Source organism: Triticum aestivum, chromosome 6B (genome assembly GCF_018294505.1).
Source record: "Triticum aestivum cultivar Chinese Spring chromosome 6B, IWGSC CS RefSeq v2.1, whole genome shotgun sequence".
In the NCBI taxonomy this organism is placed as follows: Eukaryota; Viridiplantae; Streptophyta; class Magnoliopsida; order Poales; family Poaceae; genus Triticum; species Triticum aestivum.
Window position 1 is genome coordinate 51,055,699 of NC_057810.1, and position 16,096 is coordinate 51,071,794.

General features: G+C 46.6%; 1 protein-coding gene, 3 non-coding genes and 1 pseudogene across 4 annotated transcripts; all 5 read left to right on the top strand.

Annotated features, from left to right (window-relative positions):
- Nucleotides 1-776: 776 nt before the first annotated feature.
- On the top strand, nucleotides 777-2,164 carry LOC123133421 (putative serpin-Z12). Its single transcript, XM_044552914.1, has one exon. It carries the CDS (start codon nucleotides 933-935, stop codon nucleotides 1,938-1,940), a length of 1,008 nt encoding a protein of 335 aa, XP_044408849.1. The 5' UTR covers nucleotides 777-932; the 3' UTR covers nucleotides 1,941-2,164.
- An 8,166-nt stretch (nucleotides 2,165-10,330) lies between these two features.
- On the top strand, nucleotides 10,331-10,508 carry LOC123140484 (uncharacterized; annotated as a pseudogene).
- Nucleotides 10,509-12,919: 2,411 nt separating this feature from the next.
- LOC123140474 (small nucleolar RNA U3) lies at nucleotides 12,920-13,139 on the top strand. Its single transcript, XR_006470028.1, has one exon. It is a non-coding gene; the product is annotated as a small nucleolar RNA U3 (small nucleolar RNA).
- Nucleotides 13,140-14,173: 1,034 nt separating this feature from the next.
- Nucleotides 14,174-14,244, top strand: TRNAG-GCC (transfer RNA glycine (anticodon GCC)). Its single transcript has one exon. It is a non-coding gene; the product is annotated as a tRNA-Gly (tRNA).
- A 1,361-nt stretch (nucleotides 14,245-15,605) lies between these two features.
- On the top strand, nucleotides 15,606-15,826 carry LOC123140473 (small nucleolar RNA U3). The gene has a single exon (XR_006470027.1). It is a non-coding gene; the product is annotated as a small nucleolar RNA U3 (small nucleolar RNA).
- Nucleotides 15,827-16,096: the final 270 nt, after the last annotated feature.

The following is a 16,096-nucleotide window of genomic DNA, read 5'->3' on the forward strand; positions in this document are numbered from 1 at the left end:
CAAAGCCAGGCTCACCGCGAGCCTTCGTTCTAAAAAAAACGTCACTGATTGAAAGCATGTATGCTGAACAGATGCCTCATGTTTACTCTAGCCACTAAGAGCAATCTCACCGCCTTCATAAGCTTGTTATTAATCTCGTCATCACGGACAAAATCGTCGTCAAGTCCTCCATCCTTCAACTTCATATTCTTCATCGCGGCCTGCAGGTCTGCCTTGTCCTTACCCTTCCTGCTACCCTTCACACATGCCCCTCCCCCAGCCCCTGATGAAGACGCCGCCATCACCCGGTACCTATTTCTGATTTGGTCTATGTTTACTCACGAGCCAGCAACATCGTGCCAGAGCACACATGCATGGTCCATGGAGGGGTAAACGACTTCAATGATGATCATATAGATAACTCAATGATGACAAAAAGTAGACGAAGTACTTGAACCCTAATCATATAGAGTAGTTTTCTTGAGGTAGAATAAAGCAATAACTAATATACCAATATAAAAAGATCCAAAAGAGCAAATTCAATTAATCCCGACCATTAAAGTAAGTCAATGCAAGGACCTAGATTGCTCCAAATATCAGCACCGCTGATCACATAATTAATACACAAATAATACCCCTCAAGAAAATACACAAATTATATCCTGCCTAATTTATGTGCAATTAATATACTCCTGCCACTGTAGTGGTTTCTTATTTGAAAAATATTATATCAGTACTCCATCCCAGTTCAAGAACGACCTGTCCACCAGTCTCTCCCATCCGGGACTGGACTCGAAGGAAGCCCATCAGCTCATTGTGCACCTAACCTACCTAACCCACGCGTCAGCTCCCACGGAGGGACTCCACCTGCCCGCCGCCGGTTGTCTTCGTCGTCAGATCGCCGGGCGCCGGTGATCCTATCTGCGTCTTACCACAAACCCACGGCCATTCCGATGTCGCGCTTCGGGAAGACCGTCCTCCTCTGCTTAGCCCTGTTCGCCGCATGGCACCTCTGCTCGACCCTGTGGCCTCCCGGTGGCCACTCTGCGGAGGAGAAAGCTGTAGTCAGCGATGCGGCCGGGAACGCGTCGGGCCTGAGTCTCGCCAGGGAGGCCGGCGTCCGTGCGGCGGCCGGCACGGGGCGCAACTTCGTCGTCTCGCCGCTGTCGATCCACGCGGCACTCGCGATGGTGGCCGCCGGCGCGCGGGGCGAGACGCGCAGGGATCTCCTGGGGCTCCTCGGGTCAGCGTCGCTCGACGAGCTGCACCGCGCGCCGGCGATCAAGCTTGTCGCCAGGCTCAACGGACTAAAGCAGACGTCCTTCGCCTGCGGCGTGTGGGTCGACCGGAGGAGGGCGCTCAGGCCGGAGTTCACGGCCACCGGAGCCTCGCGGTACGCCTCCACGGCGGAATCCGTGGACTTCGTGTCGGGGGCCGAGCTGGCGAGGCGGCGCGTGAACTCCTTCGTGGCGGACGCGACGAAGCAGCGCATCCAGCACATCCTCCCTCCCGGCTCCGTCGACTCGTCCACGACCGTCGTCCTCGCCAACGCGCTCTACTTCAAAGGCGCGTGGCCTGAGCCTTTCGCCCTCTTCACCACGCCGTTCCACACCCCAGGGGGCGCCACCGTGCGCGTTCCGTCCATGACGTCTGGCCGGTCACAGTACATCGCGCTCTACCCGGGCTTCAGGGCCCTCAAGCTGCCCTACAGAAACGACGGCGACCGCGCTACTTCATTCTACATGCTTATCCTTCTCCCGGACAGCGGCACCCTCAGCCTCACCGATCTGTACGACAAGGTGGTGTCATCGCCGGAGTTCATCAGCAAGCACACGCCAGAAGAGGAGGTTCACGTACGGCGGTTCATGGTCCCCAAGTTCAAGTTCACCTCTAAGTTTGAGGCGTCGTCAGACATGCGGAAGTTTGGTGTCACAAGGGCTTTCGCAGGCGGCGACTTCTGAGGCATGGTGAGCGGCGGGGATGGGCGGCTCTCCATCGGCGCGGTGTACCATAAGGCCACCATCGAGGTGGACGAGCAAGGCACCGTGGCCGCTGCTGCCACGGCCATAGGCATGGAAGGTAGCGCGCTTCCAAGCGAGCCGCCGCATTTTGTCGATTTTGTGGCGGATCGGCCCTTCTTGTTTGCCGTGGTTGAGGAGATTTTTTTTTTCCAACCGGGCTCACACCCCTTTTCATTAATTTTGCAATCAACGGAAATACATCAGTCTGTTACTGTTTTTGGAGAGTATCGCAAAATGAGCATCGAGCCGAATAAGGCCAACTACCAAGCAAAGGAAACTGAAAGGGGAGAGCGAGTTGGTGCATCGCCAGGAAACCCACTGCATGATAGCCCTGTAACGGACTATCAGCCGTGGGGCGAAAACCTGGCGACACAATATTCAACCAAAGTTCGCTACAGACTTAACCTGACTAGAGGCTAAACTTGAAAGGATAGGACCACCAACACCAAAAAGAGCAATCCAGCGGGCATCAAACCCCAGTGAATATAGGCCAAGCTAAAATGGAGACTAACATGATCTAACCAATCTGTATGCCATCTTCATCTCCGAGAAGAAGCCTGCCACGCGCATAAGGCCTGTCCGCCAGTGCCGCTGCCACATGAGCCAGCCTCTTCACACCATCCTGGAATTTCCTCCTGTCATCCTCCTTAAGCAGCCCTGCCCAGTATAACATAAAAGAGCAAGCGGTGAAGACAGCCTCCAGCGGAGAACGAGCATTATACTTATCAAAAGTAGTTTTGTTGCGAAGGCACCAAATCCCCCAGCACACTGCAGCAATGATCATCATATAGAATTTTTTGCCTCCAAGAAGCAAATTGTACATCCAAGCCAGACTTTGCCAGATTGATCTGGGAGCACAGGAAGCCCCAACAGTCAACCCCAGCACCCCCCAAATTGTGCGGGCGAGAGGGCAAGCGAAAAAAGATGGTTAGCAGTTTCCACATTAGTACAAAAAGAGCACACAGGATTTCCTGGCCAATTCCTCCGCCGCATGTTATCGCGCGTGAGAACAGCATCTTGGAATAATTGCCATAGGAATATTTTTATTTTCAACGGGATTGCGGCTTTCCACACCCATTTATAATTAGGGCCAGATAGATCTCTCTCCAGCCATTTATATACAGATTTAGTGGTGAATCTACCTCCACTATTCAGGGACCAGGAGATAGCATCAGGATTCTCATTCAGAGGCATCTTCTTAGCCTCACACACCATCCAATTCCATTGTTCCTCCAGCTCTCCAAAGAGCCTACGTCTGAAGGGAAGATTATAGTCATTGTCTACAAAGGAGGCAACAGTACAGTCTTGATCTTGACAGATGTCATACAAAACAGGGAAGCGTTCTCGCAGGATACCATTATCCACCCATGGGTCGTGCCAAACCCTTGCCAGGCCCCCCTGTTAATGTTGACTTTTCTTCCGGCCATATAAACATCTTTGACCTTCATGATAGATTTCCAACAGGGAGAATCAGAGAAACGACTGCGAATGTTCGCGACCGTTTTGTTTCTGAAATATCTTGCACGGACGATGTGCTGCCATAGCCCATCACCAGTTTCCAGCTTCCACCACCACTTCACAAGCAGGCTCATATTTTGTTTGTGAAGGTCTTTTATACCCAAGCCACCAATATTTTTCGATCGGCAAATTCTAGCCCATTTAACCATATGATAAGCTCGCTTCTTATTCCTCCTCCTCTAAAAGAAACGTCTGCGATGTTTGTTTATCTTTTCTATAAAGGTTTTGTTAAAAAGAAACATCGACATCAAGTAAGATGGGATACCATCCAAACTGGAGTCAAGCAGGGTGAGCCGAGCACCAGAGGAGGCTGCATATGCTACCCATGCATCCAATTTCTTAACCATTTTAACATCCAGGGAATCCAACTCAATGTTCTTAAGAGCGGAATAGGTAACTGGAACTTCCAAATATTTCATAGGTAAAGATCCCACACGACAGCCAAACAGATCAGCATATATACTATCCGTGTCATTATCCCCTCCCACCACAAACACTTCGCTCTTATCATAGTTAATTTTTAAACCAGACATGAGTTCGAAAAGATACAACAACAGCTTGATGTTGACAGCTTTGTCAACATCATGTTCAAAGCACATGACAGTATCGTCCGCGTACTGAAGGATGCCTACCCCTCCTTCTATCAGCCCAGAAGCTAGCCCCTTAATGAGATTATTTTTTTGGGCTGAAATGACCATCTTAGTCAGGCATTCTGCCGCAAGATTAAAAAGGAACGGAGAATGTGGGTCACCTTGTCTCACCCCCTTAGCGCTCTGGATATAGGGTCCTATCTCTCATTGATCTTAACACTAACCGTGCCATTCCTAAGGATTTGAGCCACCCACCCGCACCATTTTGAGTTAAAACCCCGTTTAACATGACAATCCAGTAGGAACTCCCAGTTGACTTTGTCATAAGCTTTCTCAAAGTCAATCTTAAATATTACTCCCACATCCTTTTTTATATGAGTATAGTGCAGTACCTCATGCAAGGATAGAATGCCATCCACAATGTGTCTCCCCTTAATGAAAGCATTCTGCTGGATGCTAAAGATTTTGTTAGCAACCTTCGCAGCTCTAAGATCCATAACTTTCGTGATCAATTTGTACGGGCACCGCAGCAAGCAAATAGGTCGATATTGCTGTATTCTGTTTGCCTCCGCAGATTTAGGGAGTAATGTGATAACCCCATAGTTCAAGCGTTGAACATCTAATTTTCCCTCATAGAACCACTCAAAGAGATTGAACAACTCCGGACTCACAACGTCCCAGCAATGTTGATAGAATTCTACAGGAATATTGTCCGGTCCAGGAGCGCGATTAGGTTTCATCGCAAACAATGTTGTCTTGATTTCCTCAAGAGAGAAAGGGCGGGTCAGGTACTCATTATCCTCAGGCATGATGTTTTCATCCTGGGACCATAATGAAGCATCGATTTGGCAAATGTTGCCAGGGGCTGGTCCAAACAACTCTCTGTAGTAATTGGTAGCATGGGATAGCAGGTTTTTGGTCCCTTCTATAACCACAGAACCACACTCCAATGAAACCATGGAATTTTTCCTACGACGCCCATTGGCTACCTTGTGAAAGAAGCCAGTGTTGTTGTCCCCTTTTAGGAGCCATCTCCCACTCGAAAACTGGTGCCAATGGGTCTCTTCCTCGGTATACATGTCATTAAGTTCTACTAGGATATTCAACTTCCTAGTATAGGCTTCCCCACACAGGTCATTTTCTTCTTCCATATTCTCCAGCTCCTGAAGCTCGAGTCTGATAAGGTTTTTCCTAATCTTATTCCGACCAAAAATGTTTGATCCCCATCCTTTGAAGAATTTCTTAATTCTTTTCAACTTGATATTTAACACATCAATAGGATCACTAGTGTAAATAGGCTGCGCCCAAATTGCAGCTACTAGAGGAAGAAACTCAGGATTGTTCAACCAGGCGTTATCAAATTTAAAACATCTACTACCAGGGGTTCTAGGAGAAGCCACCCCCCCATCCAGGAGTAAGGGATTATGGTCAGAGATCTCCTTGGCTAATTTTTTAACAGAAATAAGAGGATAAAGGTCCTCCCAGTCTGAAGACATTAAAACTCTATCCAGCTTTTCCAAAGTAGGGTGCTCCTGTTTGTTCGACCAAGTGTAACAGCCTCCTGACATATGAATCTCTCTTAGCCCAGCAGGTGTATAACTGAGTTAAAGACATCAGAGAAATGAGACAAAGGAGTTTTTTTGTTCTTCTCTCCACTGTGACGAAGGATGTTAAAATCTCCACCAACTATATAAGGAACAGAGGTTTTGTGGCACATAGATGACATCTCTGCTATAAACTCCGGTTTGTTCTCATCCTGAGCTGCCCCATAAACTACCAGCAGGGCCCAACTGTAACTTTTGCTCTTATCAAGGAGATTAACTTGCAAAATGTACCTCCCATGCTTCACTTCTATGATGTCAAACTTATCCCTATTGACCCCACAAAGGATGCCCCCAGATTTCCCCCTAGAAGGATTCCATTCCCACATAAATCTTTGGTGTGGATCCAATTTTCTAAAAAAAGAAGGAGTATAACTACTCTTCATAGTTTCCTGTAACCCAATGAAGTCCACCTCATTGGCAGTAATCAAATCAGTGAGACAGGTAGACATGCCCTTCTTACCTGCCCCCCTACAATTCCAAAAAAGGCCAATCATTTATAACGATCAGGTTTATCTCTCACCCTGGTAGGTCTGCCATGATTCTTAGCAGCCCTACCCTCCCCCTCCTTCTTCTGACTTCTAGTCATGGGTCTAACAGGGTCTTTATGTGGCGAAATGACCACTGTTCGTCTTCGCTGGTTTCTTTTCTTTTTTTGTTTGGATTGGACAAGAATGAAAGGTTCCTCCTCATCTTTATCTTCTTCCCAAGTTAAGGATAGTGGAACACTGTTGCCCAACCCATCATTAATAACAATCTTGGGGGGATCTCTTTCATTTTTCTTGTCTAGGAGTAAATTCCTAGATATTTCTAGCTCACGGATAACATCAACAGTATCAAAGTTGTCATCAGGAATTTGTACTCCCATAAGGGAAGCACGCATGACAATTTCAGTATTAGATAACACAGAGAATTGATTTTTTGTGTTGAGCATATTTTTACCTTCAAGGTCACGCTTCTTCATTCTATTAGTAGCCCTGTCCTCCATCTTTTCCAGCTTCTCAAACTGCCTTCGTGAAGTCAATTCTTCAGACATCACCACGTCCCTGAGAGGAGACCCAGTGGGCGATTCGACAGTGTAAGCACTGCAATCCCCTCCCCCCTCTGTTGAACCTTCTTCAAGAGGGACTATATGAGGCAGAGAGGGCCAGCTCACATAATCTAACAAGGGAGGATACACAGGCCCATGAGAATTTTCATAATGAGGCAAAAACATGGGAGAAGGAGGAACAGGGGTTTGGATAATTTCCCAAGCACCTTTTTTGGCAGGCGGCATACCCCCATCCTCACAACTCATCTCATCACCAATGTTCCCAGCAGCCGTGTTGTTGACCGGGGAACCGTAATATGACACATTTCTTTTATCATGCTCTCTGGCCATAGATTCAATAAGCAGCTCAGTATGATTCCCTTCGTCACTGTCCTCCTCTTCCTCATTCTCAGACACAACAGCTAATCTCTGATAATTCTTATCATAGTTCTGCGATGACTGATTCCCCACCATAGATGCATCAGTATCCCCTTGCTCCATAGAGGAAGCTGGGCATGAGTCCACCCTAGCTTTTTTTGGGACTGATGGGGATGCACCACTGTCAACAGCAATGGAGGTTTGATTTTTCTCTCCCCCAACAGATACCACCTTCTCAACCTCATAGAAAAAATCATAGAATTGTTCACCTAACATCCCTTCAGCGAAAGGAGGAATTTTCTTAACCTCTCTGCATCCAAGCAATATCCCGGCATACTCAGGTTTGTGTAATGTTGCCTCATCCACTTCCAAAGTAATACCAACCAGCCCCCCCAGCATATGCAACATGCTCTGGGCATCTTTTTTCCAGTGGAACATTTCTAACACGAACCCATGCTTTTTCCATACTCCCTTTAGCCCCCACAGATGCAGACCATGGAGTAATGCACACAATGATAGAACCATCCTTCAAAGGAAGACGTTTACCATAACAACATGCTCTTTCTACTTCACTGGCATTCGGGAACCGCATGACAAATTGAGTTGGACTAATGGAACGAGCAGTACAGCGCCATTTTTTCTTGCCAGGTTTATGAGCAAAAATGCAGTTGAATTCATGTCCTATCTCTTTCACAGTAGCAGCCCCCTCTATGACCGTGATAACTACAATATTAGTTTTCTCAGAACTCTGTTTAGTAGCACACAAATCAGGAATATAGAAGAAGCCCTGGCCGGGTGATTGAAACCCGCACAACATAGGAACACACTCCCACGGCCTGAGTGATTGGCACAACTGAGCCATATGACCAAGCTTGTTGCATTTCTCGCAACGAATAGTAGGGCAACGCGGAGTGAAATGACCTGAGTTGTTGCAGTTGAGGCATCGCTCCTCGGAGCTCTTGGTGGCCGGAGTTGTGGTCGAATCAGCAGCAGGGGGAGGATTCGCATCCTTGGGGGCCGCCATCTTCTGAGTCTCCCACTCCTTGGCCCCTCCTCCCATCGCCCGCGCCGCCGCCTCCCACTTGTCGCCAACCCCGCCGCCCGCGGATCTGGAACGCCCGGCCGCGGCCGACGATAGATCTGGCCGCTGCCACACCATGTTGCGCGTCTGGTTGGGTGGCGGTGGTCGGCGTCCACCCCCGAACCCACCACGGCCAGCGAAGTCGCGCCGCCCTCCAAATCGCCCCCCGCCTTGATCCCCCATCGCCTTGGACGGATCGAGACGGATCTTCGAGCCCTCTGCGACTTGCGCAAAGGAGCGGTCGTTGCCGCCGACCTTGCCACGCCACCAGCCGAAGGAATCACGCGGCGGAGGTGGGGAAGAGGAGGAAACCCTAGATCTCTCCCACAGGTGCCCGAAGAGATAGGCGAGATGCGAGTCGGATCTGGTAGGAGTGGTGGTAGGTGGGGAATTGGGTGTGCCCGCGCCCCCTCGGTGTCCATTAAGTACCTCAACGCCATTGCTGGGCCCCGCATGGCGGTGGGGCGGCCATGGATCTGATCCGGCAGCTCTCCCCGCGCCAGATGTCGCGCATCCAGCCGCTGCATGCCGCTCCTCCGCGCGCTGTGTACCAAGCCCCGCATGCAACGGGGGCGCGCACGGCGACTGAATGCGCTGTCCAACCCTAGCCACATGACACGGAAACGAGATCGCCTGATCGAACTCGATGCGTTCGCCCTCGTGCATGTACCGCGCATCCACCATCACGCCTCGCTTGTCAAGCAGCACCATCCGGAGCGCGCCATGGCGAAGGAGGATCTCGCCGTCGTTGGCGGTGAGCGTGCGCGCCGTGATGAAGTCAGGGACGAACGTGGCGTGCCATCGCGAGTCCATCTCCATCCAAACAAACAATTTGCCTTTCGCGCCATAGCAAGTCTGTCCTTGGTCATGTGGTTAATCCTCTCGCTAATTGAGTAAAATGTGGAACCATTTGGTTGTTAAATGCAGTACGAGCAGGAGTGAGTGCTGATCTCCGTTGAAAAAAGCAAGATTATTTCTTGCTTTGCTTAAGAGCTTGAAACGTTAGTATGACTTTGTAGGATAATTTGTTTAAGAGCTTAAGTATGACTTTGCTTAAGAGCTTAAGTCATACTAATGTTTGCCCACATTAGTATTCAGTCTGTCTCTTGGTATAGCAGCCAGGAACAAATATGCCTGCAAGATTTCTTGTCCCATTTAAGTTCAGGAATGGTTAGTTACATGACTGCCAGACAGAATTTGAGATATGTTGAGAGATTTTCTTGCTCTGTGATCAGCAACTGGAACAAATTTCTGAGGTCTGAACTCTCCAGCACTATCATTGTAGATCTATGAGGATCCTACACAAACGAGAACAGTCCGGGCAACCAAAAGGATGATGATGATTAAATAAACCAAATCTTGTTCTAGTGGAAACATGCAACAATTGTGATTGCCCAATGGGTTGTTCTATAGAACTTGGCCTGATTGTTTGTCTGTACCATTTTTCTTTCTCATATGAATTCTGTTTTCAGGTATAATAATTAGAACCGCACTCTGCAGAAGAAGAATAGAGCCGAGCCCCTTGTCGACCGACCGATCGACGCCTGTTGTGTCTGTGGTGTTTAGGCAAGGCTTTGACTAGCGAGATTCTGTTGTCTTTCAGGTTGTTGACGTTCGTCATTGCCCGACGAAGCAGGCGAGCTTCCTTCTTTGTAGCGACAGACTGATGCTGGCGGTGAGAGTGCCAGATCAATGTCTTTTTTCTTCTTCCAGAAATTAAGATACATTGCCGTGTTATACCTTCCTTGACTTGTTGGGAAAGTTGGAGCAAGTAACATTTCCTCTGGAAAACTTTTGAACAGCTGACTGGACAAAACTAAAAGATACCGTAAATGCAACCCAAGTACTTCAACAGACAGAATTATATATTTATTAAATTATTGGGCAGGCAGCATTTGCTAGATATTTAAACTGGTTCAAAATCTCCACAGCTGACTCAACAAGGAGAAGAAAAAAACGAAACAAAAGCATCTTCTTTCTCAGGCCAAACTGCTACATGGGCCACTAACCCTTCTTCCAAGCTCTACCTGAGGAGGCGCTGCTGCATGTGCCTGCTCTACTTAATTAGTCCCACCTCGCCAGTTTAAGGGACGCTGGAGTGGTTTATAAGGCGTGCCACAGCTGAAGGTATCACGACCTTACTTGAACAGGATCTGTTCTATAGGCTCGTACCGCTGCATCCTTTACCAATAAGGAGGCAAGCACTTTAGTCTGGTTGATGCATTCTGACCTCTGGGCCAGAGCGTGATTAACGGCCTGGATGCTCTTGATGTGAGCTATCCAACGGCTGTAGAGGTTGTCTGACAGACAAAAACATTTCTTTTGCATTTTTTCCCACCTCCTTTTGGCAATATGATGTATATACATCATCTGCAAAATAGATTCAGTTAGTGTTAGTTACCAGATTTTTTGCCTTTTCTCTGTACTCCTTTTGGCAATGTGATCTGTACATCATCTGCAAATTCGATTCAGTTAGTGGTAGCTACCAATTGTTTTTGCCTTTTCCCGAATTCCTTTTGGCAGTGTGATCTGTAAATCATCTGCAAAGTAGATTCAGTTAGTGTTAATTACCCGGCAGCTTCAAATTCAGAGTGAAATCCATGAATGGATGCTATCAGACATAGAGGTGAACCCTTGTTTCACTTAGTAGGATGCCTTTGCAAACTGCCAATTGAAACAGAGGTGAACCCTTGTTTCAACTGTCTGAAGACCACAAATGGCACTTGAGTAAGATTGCTCTTGTATTCAGTCAATCTCTTAGTGGTGACCGGAAGAAAAATTGATGCTTCCTTTGACAGAAAGATTTGCTTCTTCTTTTTTTTTTTCATTTAACAGGAGGGGTTTCATGACTGCAAGAGTACAGAATTTTATATGCCCGCGAGGTAGGAAAGTATCCAGGTGAACAAAATTCGGTTGATATGTCCAGAGATCTTGCTCTGTCATCATCAGTACAGAAATACTGAATTAGCCAAGAGCTGGAGATCATTGAACTGGGAGTAGGCCTGCTCACTACTCCGACAGAGGCAACTGGAAATAATATCCGAGAGATCTCCACTGTCCAGTACTATCTTTGTAGATAAATGAGTATTCTATAGAACAAAAGAAGACCTCAGGCCACTGCTGGAAACGAATAAGGCCACTATGGACATGACGGTGTGTGTGCTTCCAAGCTTGTTGCAGCGAACGCACGAGTCCAGGCCGGCGTCCCACACTCATACCTGCTGTGCGTGATCCGGTGGAACCCCTTGTCCCCCCCCCCCCCCCCCCCCCCCTGCTGTGCGGTGCGGAGACACTTGGACAGCAGCATCAGCATTATGCAGAGTACAGAAATATTTTGAAAGCATGGTAATTCTAATTGCTTGCTTTTCTCCATATATAGAATGTCTCCGCTGATTGGGAGAAAGAAAGAGGCTAGGAATATTTTATCAAACATGAACACATCATACACCAAAAGGAGGCTTGTTAATACAACAGTATCTCCATTAATTAACAGCTATAAAATGCGGTAACATCGATAAAAGAGGATCACACACAAAAGGAGAACAGTCCAGGCAACCAAAAGGATGACGATGATTAAACAAACTAAATCTTGTTCTAGCCAAAACATGCAACAATTGTGATTCCACAATGAGATGTTCTAGGGCTGAGCCTGATTGTCTGTACCATTTTTCACTGTCATATGTATTCTATTTTTCAGATATAACTAGAAGCATGCACACTCTGCAGAAGAAGAACAGAGCCGAGCCGATTGTCGACCAACCGATCCACGCCTGTTGTGTCAGCGGTTTTTGGGAGCCACCTGTACAGATGCACATACTTGCTTCATATTCAAGCTGAAGCATTCAAGTTGACGTTTGTCATTGCCCGATGAACCATGCAAGCTCAAGGTGCTATGTTGCCCTCGCTGATGTGTATGTAGCGACTGACTGATGCTAGCTGTCAGAGTGTGAGATCAATTCCCTTTTTTTTAGATAGATAGATGCCGAGAAATCAAGATATATCAACCCGTCCTGGACTCCTGGTGATCCTGCTCATCTTGTCTTCAGTTTGTATAAGAAAAGGTTCAGGCTGGCAGTTTTTGTATATGTCTAGATGGCAGTTTTGCATTTGTACCGGAAAACCAGTCACGGCAAAATATGTTCTGTTAGCCTGTTACTCAATTCAGGAAGAAGAACAATACTATTTACAAAATCCATATGTTCTGTGATGTTCCGAAGATTTATTCAACCACACACATTTTTCTCTCCGGTTTCCTTCTTACCTCTTGCAAAAAAAGGAAAAAAAAAAATCTCCTCTCTAAGCAGTGTGCTTGCTACTTCTGTAATGTCCGGCTGTAATTTAATTTAGGAAAAGATAAAGGAAAAAAAACAGCTGCCATGAATGAGAACAAGTTAAGAATTCAGCATCGTTCGTAATAATTCTACATATTAAATCCGCACAGCTGACGTAACCGAAATGAAATGGCAAGAAATACATTCCTCAGATTTTTTTTGTGAGGAAAAATACATTCCTCAGATGGGCTGGGCTCCGATCATTCTCTTGCCCAACAACTACTGGGCCATGACCCGCGTGTACCTCCAGTTCCAGGCTCGCACTCTCAGCCTCTCGCTGAGGAAGTGAGGAGTGAGGAGGCGCTGCTGCATGCCGCTGCAATTAGTCCCACCTCGCCAGTTTAGACGACGCTGGAGTGGTTTATAAGGCGAGGCGCTGCTGATGGTAGCACGACCTTACTTGAACAGGATCTGTTCTATAGGCTCGTACCGTTGCATCCTTTACCAATAAGGAGGCAAGCACTTCAGTCTGGTTGATGCATTCTGACCTCTGAGTCAGAGCGTGATTAACGGCCTGGATTCACCTGATGGGTGCCATCCGACGGCTGTAGAGGATCGTTCCTGCCTGTTAACACTGGTTTAGGGTGGCTCAGAGGTTGTCTGACAGACTACACAAAATCTTTTTGTTTTTTGCAACTTCTTTCATCTACAATCAATCAACTCTTTTTACCTTGTGGCAACCGATTCTCTTGGAAACTATGCATGACTAAGTTCTGCAACGGATCTGGAATGCAGGTGCATTTTCATCTCTTTTGAACTTGTTTAACCAACAAATCTCTCACCTTAATCACACATCTGAAACTATGAATGGTTCTGTGCAGGAGTATTACACTATAGTGGCAGTAAGATAAGTGCACCCACTTTATTTTTAGCTGCACAAGTACTCGTCAGTAGTCACTAGAGATGTCAACCGGGTCCCGTTTAATCCTGTTTAAAGTCCACTTATGATATGATAGTTCAAAAAGGTTTTTTGTTTGTTTGAGAAAAATGAACTATCAAACTAGCAAAAACTAACTAGTAAACGGGATTGTGGACGTCATTTATTTGCCACTTACATCCCTAGTAGTCACTGCAAAAATATCCGAAGGTAACAGAAGCACACTGACCACATGCATGATCCATACACATATCTACACCTGTTCCAGGAGCTCGATTGCTGAAAGATGTTGCTTCAGGGCTCAAGCTTTTCTACAACACCTACCGGTCCATGGATCATATGCTTGGCTTGGTTTGTCGTCGAGGCCGATTCGGCGCCATCATCTGACACGATGTGTCACACTGCATCCACGAGTGCAAAGTAATCAAGATTTAGCTAGCGATTCTCTTAGTGCAAGTACAGTGGATGATCATTTGAAATTTGCCACTGCTGAGAGTGAGAGTAGCAATGATATGTTCACTACTGAAGTGGGAGAGAAAATTGACCAAGATGGCAAGGAACTAGTGGCTGAACAAGCATGTTCAGGAAGGAAAATATGTACAAAGACTGATTTTTGCAGAACTTACAAATCGAAGAGGCGGACCTACTAATCAGGATTAGTCCGGTTCCTCAAAGATAATATCATCAAAAGTAAAAAATAAAATAAAAGGAGTCAGTCAACTCTGTAAGAATTAGTAAACGTTCCTCGAGCGACAGCTTATCAAATGGCACCAGTGGTCTAGTGGTAGAATAGTACCCTGCCACGGTACAGACCCGGGTTCGATTCCCGGCTGGTGCATGCTTTGTTCTCTTTTGTTTTACCTGGCAACAGAATCTTGTTTTTCCGGCAACAAAAAAAGGGTGCTGATTAAAGAAACTAAATCTTCTTCTAGCCAAAACTCGGAAATCTTGTGATTTCCCAATGTGTTTGTGCAAGGGTACTGAGCCTGATTGTCTTGTGTGTGCCATTTTTCACTGCCATTTGTATTATTCTGTTTTTCAGGTATAACTAGAAGCTCGCACACTCTGCAGAAGAAGAATAGAGCCGAGCCCCTTGTCGACCAACCGATCGACACCTGTTGTGTCAGCTGTGTCAGGGACAAGTTTTTTCGGACGGAGGAAGTATTCATTAGCTTGGCAAGGCCTTGACGAGCGACATTATCTGTTGTCAATCATTTTGTCGATGTTCGTCGTCAGCGCTTCCTTCACATGTTTTTGTAGCCACTGACTTGGCCTGTTTCAGAGATGTTGAGAAATTATTCTTTGCTGTTGTTTTTTTCAAATCAACTATTCCTTACTGCTGATCTTGGTTTTGGTGCTGCCTTTGCTCATTCTGGGTCCATCCTCACCTTGGTTGACATGAAACCATGTTCCAAAGTGGGTTTCAGTCCTTTGGTCCCTGATATATTATGCATTCATCCATATATCTTGGCAATTCGGCTGCTGTGCATCAAGCATTGGCTGCGTCGCGCCGCGTCGTCGCTAATCGCCGGTCGTGTGCGCGCCTCCCTCTGGCACGATCAAGGGCGGCGCCAAGGATGACACTGTGGTGCTCCCCACAGAGGAAGGATGGCCGTCAGAGGCCATGCTATACCTGACTTGTTGGATCAACTGAAATTGCAGCAAGCAGCGTTCCCACAGGAATACTATTTGAACAGCTGACTCAACAAAACAAAACAAAAAGACACTTCAGAAAAGTGTGTGTTCTGTCTGCGATGTTCCGGAGCTTTACACCACGCCCATTTTTCTCTCTAGTTTTTTTCCTATCGGTCACATTTTTTGTCTCTTCTTTCAAACCTAGCAATGTGTCAGCTACCAAAGTAATGACCGACCGTAATTTAATTTGGCATATATATATATAAGCTAAAGAAAACAAAAGACTAGCTGCCTTGAAATAATTTATAAAAACCATTCTTCAAAACCAGGTATTAAAAGTACATGTTTCCATATATTTAAATTAGTTCAAAATCTCCACAGCTGAACATTTCTATGATGGGCTTGCTCATTCTCGTGCCCTTGTACATGGGCCACTAACCTCCTTCCTTCCAAGCTCTGCTTAGGAGGCGCTGCTGCATGTGCCTTCAATTCTCAATTAGTCCCACCTCGCCAGTTTAGGGGACGCTGGAGTGGTTTATAAGGCGAGGCGCTGCTCATGGTAGCACGACCTTACTTGAACAGGATCTGTTCTATAGGCTCGTACCGCTGCATCCTTTACCAACAAGGAGGCAAGCACTTCAGTCTGGTTGACGCATTCTAACCTCTAGGCCAGAGCGTGATTAACGGCTTGGATTCACCTTGATGGGTGCCATCCGACGGCTGTAGAGGATCGTTCCTGCCTGGTTAAACTGGTGCAGGGTGGCCTAGAGGTTGTCTGACAGACTTGAACAATTCTTTTTTTGCTTTTGCAACTCTCTGAAAACCATTTCTCCTTGATCAGACTACAATAATTTGTTTGCTTTTGCAACTCTCTTCTTAATCTTGTGGCCACCAATTTTCTTGGGAATTATGCATGATTCAGTTCTACTACAATGGATCTGGAATGCAGATACATTTTTCTTTTCGAACTTGTTTAACCAACAAATCTCCTTTCTTGATCATACATCTGAAGCTATGTATGATTCAGTTCACAGTATAATATTGGGAGAGGAAAT

What these genes read in the sequence shown, in the direction of transcription:
- LOC123133421 (XM_044552914.1), top strand. Translation starts at nt 933, where the DNA reads ATGTCGCGCTTCGGGAAGACCGTCCTCCTCTGCTTAGCCCTGTTCGCC.